The 11,784-nt window shown below is 38.7% G+C and overlaps 1 protein-coding gene across 1 annotated transcript in view; it reads right to left on the reverse strand.

Annotated features, from left to right (window-relative positions):
- ECT2L (epithelial cell transforming 2 like) overlaps positions 1–11,784 on the reverse strand; it is a 68,127-nt gene that overhangs the window by 43,296 nt on the left and 13,047 nt on the right. Inside the window, exons 3-4 of the mRNA XM_077776076.1 lie at positions 4,050–4,212; positions 151–403 (exon numbers count right to left, since the gene is read on the reverse strand). Of these exons, the coding sequence (XP_077632202.1) occupies positions 151–403; positions 4,050–4,212 (416 nt within the window). The remainder of the gene's footprint in view (positions 1–150; positions 404–4,049; positions 4,213–11,784) is intronic.

The following is an 11,784-nucleotide window of genomic DNA, read 5'->3' on the forward strand; positions in this document are numbered from 1 at the left end:
GGGGGAGAACTTGTCCTGAACATACTTTAGAGAATTCCACCCACATGCTCTTCCAGAAAGACATAACTATCCTTCTCTGTGGGAATTTGTATGTAAATCCACTTGTTTCTACAATAGTTGGATAAGATATAGTTTTAAAATGCTGCTCACTTTTACGTAGTGCAATTTTCTCCCAAATTATTTTTCTTAGGCACTTTTCTCTTTGTCTCTCCTGTAGCTCCTCATCTTCTCTCTTGGGTTCATTCAAGGTCCCATACATAGCAGTGGCTTCCCTAGGGATTAGCCAATCTAAGCTGGACACACAAGCAATGTAATGATGCTTCCAAGCACCATACTCATTATCCGTTGGAGTATAGGGCAGAAACCACCCAAACCTAATGCATTTGGGCATCCATAAGCAGTCCTGCAGAAAAAGAAATGAGAAAGAGAGGTTGCCAGAAATTTTAAAGGACAATTTCCTAGTAATAATGTCTCGGGTACACAGATAATTTTTCTTTACATTGAGATTTCTTGTGCTACTGGCTTGTCATCTAAATTTGACACTAACTAAAAAGAGTCATACCTTACTTTATAGAAAAGTAGTCTTTGATGACAATACGTTATATATGAATATATGTATTAGTCATCTGTGTACACTTGCTCCCATAGCATTTGATTTACCCTACATTCTGAGGATTCTGCTACTAGCAAGAGTGTATTAGTTTGTTTCAGACCAAATCTTCCACTGGGAACATCTTTGGTTGAACCACATGATCTTGCCAATATGCAACCAGCTTTGATATATGGAAACACCAAACTTCATGGGATCTAATCAAATCAGGTATCTAGAGAAAATACTAAAAACAATTATTTGAAGGCATATAGAGCTATGAATGCAATGACTCATGTCAGCATGACCCCAGAGAGAAGGGAAACCCAGAGAGGTGAACCCAACATTTGGCATTACTTTTCATTTCAAGGCATCTGACAGTTCCAAAGGAAAGGTCAGGCTGAGAAGCAAAGCAGAAAGTTCTGGCTGGAACACAGGGAAGCTGACAAGAATTTTAGGTATTCTCATGAGGAAGAGAGGAAACAAATTCAAATTCAGGACCCACTAAGGGGAAGAGCCCTGGTAATCACACCAGGCTTTCAGTTGAGATCCTTATCAGTGAGGATAAGGAATTAGCCAACTACCACAAAGACTGAAGCTAGCTCTGAAATATCTCCTTCTCTGACTGGAGTTAAGGCATCTATTCCTAGCCTAACCAAATGCCAGAAGCAAAAGCAAATTCCCTCTGGAAGAAGATAACCTCATCCAGAGACTCAAATTATCGATTGCAACAATATCTTATATCCAGTATCTGGTACTCAATCAAAAATACCAGGCACACAAAAGGAGAATTGTTTGTTTCTTCTTTCGTCTTTTATGATTTTTTATTAAGTAGAGACCCTCAGGAGAGCCATGTTTTGTAATTGTTAGGCACAAACTTAAAAAATAAACAACATATATGGGGCGCCTGGGTGGCTTAGTCGGTTAAGCGTCCGACTTTCGCTTAGGTCATGATCTCGCAGTTCGTGGGTTCGAGCCCCGCGTCAGGCTCTGTGCTGACTGCCAGCTCAGAGCCTGAAGCCTGTTTCAGTCTGTGACTCCCTCTCTCTCTGACCCTCCCCTGCTCACGCTGTCTCTCTCTCTCTCTCCTAGAAATAAATAAAACATTAAAAAAAAATTTAAAAAAAATAAAATAAACAACATATAATCAATATGTCTTAGAAATTAAATAGCTAGGTGAGAAATTTTGGCACAATAATCAAATCAACATTCTAGAGCTGAAAGTCATAATAGTTGAAATTTAAAACTCAATGGGCCAGTTTAAAAGCCAGTTAGAATCCAGCTAAAGAGATAATTAATAAACTAAAAAAGCCAGAAGAAAGATCCAGGCTGAAATACTGAAGGCCAAAAAAGGTAGAAAAGATACATTGAGAGAGCCTGAAGCTTACAAGAGGGATGAGTCCGTCTTTGTTCTGTACAGAAGTACTGGAACCCCAGAGGAAAAAAAAGAGAAAATGGGGCAGGAGCAATATATGAGGGGATGTGACAGGGAGCTTTTTGAAACTGAGAAAATACATTAAATTTCAGATTTTAAAAAATCACTGTAAATCAGAAAAGAGGAAAAACGTGCATGCGCGCGCACACACACATTTCTGGGTACATCATATTAAAATCGCAGAAAACAGAAGACAAGACTGAGGGGGAAAAAATCCTAAAAGCAGCTAGAGAAAATAAAAACAGTACTGCTAAGGTGCAATAATAAAACTTCCTATTTCTTCTTCAAAAAAAAATTATGGAAGCCAGAGAATAACAGAAAAATTTCAAAATTCTATAAAATTAACTGCTAAACTAGAGTTCAAATTCTCAGTGAACAGTGAAAATATCCTTCAAATATGAAGGTAAAATCAAGACATTTTCAGACAAAAATAAAAGAATTCGTCGGCAGCAAGCTGCACTAAAAGAAATATTAAAGAGAATTCAAAAGGAAAATGATGAAACTCAGAGATGCAGGAAGGTATGAAGAGCAAGAGAAAATGTAAATATGTGGTTACCATAAATAAACATTGACTGTATAAAAGAATAGTCTTGTGAGGTATGTGTGTGTGTGTGTACGCATGCGCATGTGTGTCTAAAATTAAAATATTTGACAATAGCATAGAAACTGGGTGGGGGGGGCAGCAGATGGAGGGTCCTAATCCCCTAGCTTTATCTCAGAAGTGGTAAAAAAAAAGAAAAAAAAAAAAAAAAAAGAAAGAGAGAGAAAACCACCCTAGAATGAGTGCTATAATCTCTAATATAGCCAGGAGAAAACTGCTAAGAGTTTAAAATTAAGGATCTAAAAAACATCGAAGTACTCCAAAAGACAAAAAGAGAAACAAAATATAAAACACAAGGAACAAACAAAAAGTAAACAGTAAAACGGTGGACTTAAGCTTACATATAAGAGTATGTGCACAAATGTAAATAGACAGATTACCCCAGCTCGAAGCCAGAGACTGTCAAATGTTAAAAATCAACTCCCTGCAACAATATTCTGTTTACAAGACATATTCGTTAAATATAAGGACATAGAAAAGTAGGGGCGCCTGGGTGGCTCAGTCAGTTAAGTGTCTGACTTTGGCTCAGGTCATGATCTCATGGTTCGTGGGTTTGAGCCCCACGGTCGGGCTCTGTGCTGACAGCTATCTCAGAGCCTGGAGCCTGTTTCAGATTCTGTGTCTCCCTCTCTCTCTGACCTTCCCCTGCTCACGCTGTCAATCTCTCTCAGAAATAAATAAAAATCATTTTAAAAACTTAAAAAAAAAAGAAAAGTAAAGTAAAAAGTCAGGAAACAATACATGTGCAAACACCTCGCCTGGGTTCTTAAATGCTGCAGACCGAGGGCTCTCAGTTGGTTTTGCGTGTGGCCTCTCCCTGGAAAGCTAGGTATTCTCTGAGATCAGAAGCTAACACCAGCCCAATCTGGGAAGTTTGTACATGTTAAAGAAGTAAGTTATTGACTTGTATTCAAGTATGTCTGCCATTACATTTCGTTAAATCTTTAAAAAGAAAATGAGACAAATAAACCAGAGGCAAAATTAATGGCAGAAGATGTTGGAAATCCAGATTTACATTCCTTAACAGACGTTAGTCAAAGAGGGATCAGGTGAGGTTGTGGCTGTTTAGCACTTTTCGAGGTGAATTATCATGGATAAAATAATACCGGACGATAACCAAAGCTTAACTAATTTCTCATGACAGAAGTGGACTTCTTTAGCCAAGATAAAATGTCTTCTAAATCATTAAATTGAGTATTTGAAGATGATTAAAATTACATGAATTATTAGAATAGTGTATATCCCCTCACTTACAAAATAAATTATTGTATTTAACTTCTCCCCATGTTTGCTCTGAAGGGTTAAGTTAATTATGGTTCAAATACCCTCCATTATTATCTTCAGGGCAGGAAGCTACCCAGGTGTCTCATTACAGAACACAGCTGTATTTGGGCGCTATCACTAGGAAGCGACAAGTAGTCAACCTGTTCAGTTAAAAACTTCCAGGCCCAGCTGACTTGAGCAGCTGCACACAAATCTTTTGGATTCAGAAAGGAAAAGATATATAGAGAAATGAAGCGCGGTAACACTGTCGAGAAATCCACTCTGGCCACTTGCGTCCTTTCTGAAAACCACTCTTGGACAATCCTACAAAGAAAGACACGGAAATTTAGTTCAGAACACTAGGGTCTAAAAGTGACCGAAAATCCAGTATAAATATTGGTCATTGTTCTTTCTATAATGTTCTAACTATTAAAAAAAAAAAAACTTAAATCCTAGGTAACAGCTAGATTTTTAAAAATACTGTATCTACTTTCACTGATCCATTCTGAAGATGAATAATAAAAATATCTAAAATCCACAGGGAAAAAGTCTGAAATAAACTTAGTTATTTAAGCTATAAATCTGGATTTTCTGCCTTTTCCTTTACTCCAAATTCAATAAATCAGCAAGTCCTGTCAGCTCTACAAATAGGTACCTCCACGTCCAACCGCTTTCTCTCCACCTCCACTGCTATTACCACTGCAAAGCACCTCCTTCTCCCTCCTGCACAACTGAAAGAGCCCCTCCTGAGAGTCTCCCTCCTTCCACTCCTCTTCCTAGAGCCCATTCTCTACACAGCAGCCCAAGTGGGGTTCTTTTTCCAATTTTTTTTTTCATTAAGTAACCTCTATGCCCAACGTGAGGCTGGAACTCACAAATCTAAGATCAAGAGACGGAGCCAGCCAGGTGGTTCTCAGGTTGTTGTTGTTGTTGTTGTTTTTAACATAAATTAGATAATGTCATTCATACGTAAAACCCAACAATGACTTCCCAGTGTTATTAGAATAAAACCCTATGGCTACATCACACTTAGTGGTGAAATAGTAATGCCTTCTCCCTAACATAGGAACAAACCAAGAATGTTCACTCTCACTCCTTCAATTTAACAGGCATCCGAGATCCTAGTCATTTCAATGAGGCGGGGAAAAAAGTTACTAACATACATATTGGAAAGGAAGCAGTAAAACTGTCTCAATTCATGTATGTGGAATCTACAAAACCACTATTTAAAACATCTAAGGAAACTGCAAAACCATTTAAATTGTTGAACTAATTAGTATAAAATGATTGATGATTTTCTTTTGCCTTTTTTTTTTTTAAAGTTTATCTAATTATTTTGAGAGAGACAGAGACAGCACAAATGGGGGAGGGGCAGAGAGACGGAGATAGAGAATTCCAGGCAGGCTCTGCGCTGTCAGTGCAGGAAATCGTGAAATCATGACCCCGGGCCAAAACCAAGAGTCTGATGCTTAACCCACTGAGCCACCAAGGACCATTAGATTTTCTTTTATCTTGTTAATGTTCAGAGGATCTATAGCAACATTCCCTTTTTCATTCCTGATATTGGCAATTTTTTGTCTTCTTTTTTCTTGGTTATTCTTGCCAGGGGTTTATCAATTCAATTACTTTCTTTTTTAAAAAACAGCTTTTGTTTTCATAAATTTTTCTCTATTCATTTTCTATTTTATTGATTTCAGCTTTTCATCATTTCTTTCCTTCTGCTTACTTTGGGTGTAATTTGATTTTTTCCCCTAGTTTCTTAAGGTGGAAATTTAGATAGTTAATTTTAATCCTTTTTTCCCCTTTTCTAAAGTAAGAATTTAAATGGCATATTTTCTTCTACTGCACTTCAGCTCCATCCCAGCCATTTAGATGTGTTGTATTTTCATCGTCATTCGATTAGAAATATTCTAATTTCCCTCACGTGTGCTTTTTTGACCACAGGTTATTTGTAAGTGAGTCAATTTCCAAATATTTTCAGATTTTCTGGATACTTTACATTTTTTAATCTCAAATTTTATTGCATTGTTGTTAAAACATATACTTAATTAGATTTTAACAATTCTGAAATGTATTGAGTCTTAATTTTTGGACCAGAAAATTATGTTTCTTAGTGAGGGTTATTTTGCTCATGAAAAACATCTATTTAGAAGTTGTTGGGTTTAATTGTCTATGATGAGGTCAAGGTGGTTTAGAAATTGTTCAGTTCTATATTCTCACTGGTTTTTCTGTTTAGTTGTTGTATTATAATTCACTCATTTTTGTTTCCTGTAATTTGAAACTATTATTTGGTACATACATATCTATAATTGTTATGACTTCATGATGAAGGGTATAGAATGTCCCTCTCTATCTTTCCAGTAATATTCCTGGTCTTGAAGTCCATTCTGTCTGATATTAATATTGCCAGTCTGCTTTTATGTGCTTAGTATTTGTAGCCTAGCCTTTTACTTTTAACCAATCAGAATCTTTATAGTGTATCCTTTATGGTCGGTATATAGTTAAATCTTGTTTTGTTTTGCTTTTGCTTCTTTTAAAAATTTTTTTTAATGTTTTATTTATTTCTGAGAGAGAGACACACAGCATGAAAAGGGGGAGGGTCAGAGAGAGAGGGAGACACAGAATCCAAAACAGTTTCCAGGTTCTGAGCTAGCTGTCAGCACAGAGCCTGATGTGGGGCTCGAACCCACGAACCATGAGATCATGACCTGAGCCGAAGTCAGACACTTAACCAACTGAGCCACCCAGGTGCCCCTGCTTTTGCTTTTTAAAGCTCATTTATTCACTACTGTCTTTTATTTGAGGGTTTAGTCTATTTATATTTAATATAATTATTGATATGATTGAATCCAGGTCTTAATTTTATTTTTTATGAAAGTTTATTCCTCCTCTCCTGTCTTGGTTTGAGATAATTAATTTTTTTTGTATTCCATTTCAATTCCTCTATTGGGTCTTTAGGATACTTCCTGAATTATGCAGTTAAGTTGTTGCTAGGAAGTACAATATGCATCTTTGACATTTCATAGTCTATTTAGACTGAATATTCATAAAATTCAAGAACAGTGCAATGGCATCATTCTTGCCATCTTTAAGCTTTTGTCACAATACAGCATCTACTTATGTTATAAGCTTCATAACACATTGGTTTTGTTTTAAACAGTCATATGTCTGTAAAATAACTTCAAATTTTTACATTTTCCCACACATTACCATTTCCCGCTGGTAAATCCAAGTTTCCATCTGTTATCAGTTTCCTTAGCCTGAAGAATTTGTTTTAGCCTTTCTTCACTGCAGGTCTTCTGATAACAAACTTTATCACTTTCTTGTTATCTGAAAATGTCTTATTTCACTGTAATATTTTTAGTACTATTATGACTTGTATTAATCAATTTTAATAATTGTCATCTTGTAACCAGTCTGGTTTCTGCTACATCATCATCTTTTCCTCCTTCCCCTCCTCCTCCTTCGCTTCTCCCTCCTCCTGTTTCTTCCTCCCTCACTCCCATTTTATTTTAAAGCCAATCTAAGACATCAGATCACCGCATTCATCCCACCCACTTAGATGTGTTGTAATTTCATCATCACTCCATTTGAAGTATTCTCATTTCCCTTATGATTTCCTCTTTGATATTTCTGTGTGCCTTACAAAACAATACGAGCATTTAAAAAAATATATAATACCATCATCATGCCTAAACAAATTCAATAATAATTTCTTTTTAATGTTTACTTAGTTTTGAAAGAGAGAGAGGGAGAGAGCACAAGTGGGGGGGGGGGCAGGGAGCGAGGGAGTCACAGAATCTGAAACAGGCTCCAGGCTCCCTCCGAGCTGTGTCAGCACAGAGCCCGATGCAAGGCTCAAACCCGCAAACTGCGAGAGATTGTGACCTGAGCCAAAGTCAGACGCTTAACTGACTGAGCCACTTAGGCGCCCCTCAACAATACTTTCTTAAAGTGATATCTATTAAAAAGAAACTTTATAAAAATATAGCATATATCAACAAAACTTCGTACATTATTCTGTGTGCCACCTGAGCACAAGTGGATCTTGAGTGAATAAAAAATCTGGGAGCTGCATAGTCCTTAGACCAAAGAGACATTTTATGGTCCATGAAAGATGCATTGCTGGCCCTGCAGCCCCCAACTCCAAAAAAAAAAAAAAAAGAGAGATACTTAATTCCTAATTGCTCTCTTTAGATATTGGCCATAAACATCTGTGATAATCCCAAGCCACCAAATAGGTCACCATATGTGAATAAGAATCACTAGAACAAGAAAGTTTAGAAGCAATCCAGGTAGTAGCAAATCAAACTCTTCCCTGGAACCCCTAATCTCCCCCAAACTCAGTGAAGTTACAGATGTCTGTGACCAATCTCATAGCTGATTGGAAAATTTGGCAACAGAATTCACCAGAACTCCTTTAGCTCAAGCCATTGGGACCATGGAACAATTTCTCACTGCTGAGTGGCTTCTGCTGTCCTATAAGCAGGTCCTAATGGACACAGATTAACTCACTGGAAGAAAAGTCCTGTCTCTGAATGGATCTCATTCTGCAGTGTGTCTTCTCTGAAATTCTCTGACCTTCTCTGAAGGTATAAGCTAAATTTCCACAGGGTGGGTCAAGCCCCAGAAAGTTCCAGTGCGAAATGAAAATAAGATCTCCAATTAGGGGCAAAAAAGCTTAGTTATCTTCATAAACAAGTTGCTGAACACCCATAAGACCCAGGGACCGTCTTCACCACCAATCTACCCGAACTGCTTGCCTCACTGGAGCGTCATCTGTAAATAAATCTTGGGAGCAGGAAAAATTCTATCTTGCAACAGAAAGCCAACTAATGACACATGTAGAAGGAATTAAGAAGTTAGACAATGAGCTCTTGCCAGGTATCACAGTAAAAATTACATCAGGTAAGAATCATCAACGGATATTAAACCAGTGGGTGAAAGTATCATGAGGAACAGGGTATTTGCATAGACCCAAATCGTTTTGATTTAAAATTAATCACTCAAAGTCTTTTTAGTTACCTATTAATAAGTACAAAAGACCTAATAATTAATCATCTTAACCAAGTGATGAGAAGTCAACAGCATGAGCAACAGGACAAATCGGCATAATGTGCCCCAGTGTGGTCCGCTGAGAACACAGTGTCCCTTCTGTGTTATTCCTGCCAAGAACACATAACCTGAATGTGATCTTGAAGAAGTACCAGCCAATCACAAATTGAAGGTCATTCAACCAAGTAGGTCTGTACTTTTTTTTAATGTTTTATTATATTTTTGAAGGAGAGAGAGACAGAGTATGAGTGGGGAAGGGGCAGAGACAGAGGGAGACACAAAATCCGAAGCAGGCTCCAGGCTCTGGGCTGTCAGTGCAGAGCCCAAAGTGGGACTCAAATCCATGAATGGTGAGATCATGACCTGAGCCGAAGTTGGATGCTTAACCGACTGAGCCACCCAGGTGCCCAAGTTGGTCTGTACTTTTAAAAGTGTTAAAAGACAAGAAAGAACTGAGGAACTGTTCCGCATCAAACGTGGATACGGAGACAAGGAAACCAAATACAAGAGGTGACCCTGGATTGGATCTGGACTGAGAAGGAAAGGACATTGTTGGAACAATCAGAACTATTCAAATGGAATCTGTGGATTAGACCATAGTAGCGTATCAGTGTATCAGTGCTGATTTCTTGGTATTGGAGGATGTACTTTGATTTTTCAGCAGAATGTCTTTTTTTCTTTTTTTTTTTTTTTAAGGAAACACATACTGAGATGCTTAGGGTTAATGGCATCATGTTTGCAATGTATTCTCAAATGATTCAGAATAATAAGGCAACATGGTAAAATGCTAACCATTGAAGAATCCAGGTGAAAAGTTATAAAGGAATTATTTGCAGAGTTTTTTGCAATTTTTGTATAAGTTGAAAATTATTGCAAAAGAAAAAGGTTTTTTGATTTTTGTTTTAAAGAAGAGGCTACCTACTTTATCTGCAAGGTTAGCAGTAACCTATTATGCTGTGTGTTTCTGCCCCTCTGGATTTATCCGGGGCCCCTGCTCATTCTTGATCCCTGTCCATGCAGCTTTGTCACAACCTAAGACAAAACAGTGGTTTCAAATGAGCCTATTGGTGGGGCACCTGCATGGCTCAGTCAGTTAAGTCTCCGACTCTTGGTTTCAGCTCAGGTCGTGATCTTACAGTTCATGAGTTCAAGCCCCATATCAGCTCCATGCTAACAGGGTGCAGACTGCTTGGGATTTTCTCTCCCTTCCTTCCTGTCTGACTTTCACCTGCTTGTGCCCCCCCACATGGATAAATAAACTTTAATATAATTATTATAAATACATACATACATACGTACATACATACATAAAATGAACCTATTGGCATGCCAGTCTGGGGAGTGTGTGTGTGTGTGTGTGTGTGTGTGTGTAAGCAGGAGAGCAAAGGATGGAGCTGTGCATGTNCGAGCCTATTGGTGGGGCGCCTGCATGGCTCAGTCAGTTAAGTCTCCAACTCTTGGTTTCAGCTCAGGTCGTGATCTTACAGTTCATGAGTTCAAGCCCCATATCAGCTCCATGCTAACAGGGTGCAGACTGCTTGGGATTTTCTCTCCCTTCCTTCCTGTCTGACTTTCACCTGCTTGTGCCCCCCCACATGGATAAATAAACTTTAATATAATTATTATAAATACATACATACATACGTACATACATACATAAAATGAACCTATTGGCATGCCAGTCTGGGGAGTGTGTGTGTGTGTGTGTGTGTGTGTGTGTAAGCAGGAGAGCAAAGGATGGAGCTGTGCATGTGCTGGCAGCATGCCGTATCCACAGACAAGTGTCAGGAGGGCTCCTCTCATTGTTGAGAGATTAACATTAAGCCCAATGAGGCAGTGACGACACAAGGAACAGCTAATCCCCGTGGATCGCGGATTGGGGTCCTCACTGTTCCAGACAGGCATCACAACCCTTTCACTGGCTCCTGGAGGACAGTATGCTCTCACTTGGAATTATAAAGCAGATGAATAAAATAAGGTGCAAACCAGAAATGTTTTCAGCCTCCTTTTCAGAGTCAGGTCCCAGTATCTTGAGTTTTCATTCCCACCCCCTTCCCACTGCACAGCATCTATGGGTCCATCCCAGCCAAGCAAAGGAGAAGAACTGAATCTGAGTTACTGTTTATTTGTTTGTTTGTTTATTACAATATTGTATGTTTTTAAGTTTATTTATTTTGAGAGAGCAAGCGGAAGAGGGGCACAGAGAGAGGGGAGGAGAGAGAGAATCCCAAGCTGGTAGCACAGAGCCTGACATGGGGTTTGATCTCATGAACCGTGAGATCATGACCTGGGCCAAAATCAAGAGTCAGATGTTTAACCAACTGAGCCATTTGAGCGCCCCAAAAGATTTTCTTTCTTTCTGAGAAAGAGAGAGAGAGAGAGAGATTGAGAGAGAGAGAGAGAGAGCACGCACATGCTCAGGGACAGAGGATCTGAAGCAGGCTCCATGCTAACAGCAGAAAGCCTGATGCGTTGCTCAAACTCACCAACTTTGAGATCATGACCTGAGCCCAGGTTGGACACTCAACTGACAGAGCCACCCAGGTGCCCCCCAAAAGATTCTATTTTTAAGCAATCTCTACACCCAACATGGGGCCCAAACTGACAACCCCAACATCAAGAGTTGTACCCTTCACCGACTGAGCCAGCGAGGCACCCCAAGAATCTGAGTTACTTCAATTATACATGTTTTACACTTGTTTCTAGCCTGCACTCCTACAAGGACACATTCAAGTATAATGAACCTTAAACAAGAAAAAAGGAAAATGCTTCAGCCACATAAAAAAAAAAAATCAGTACCCAAGCAGCAGAACTAGGGTAGTTTGTGGTAATGACACTGTG

The sequence above is a fragment of the Crocuta crocuta genome, unplaced genomic scaffold, assembly GCF_008692635.1.
Source record: "Crocuta crocuta isolate KB4526 unplaced genomic scaffold, BGI_CrCroc_1.0 scaffold25, whole genome shotgun sequence".
Taxonomy (NCBI): Eukaryota; Metazoa; Chordata; class Mammalia; order Carnivora; family Hyaenidae; genus Crocuta; species Crocuta crocuta.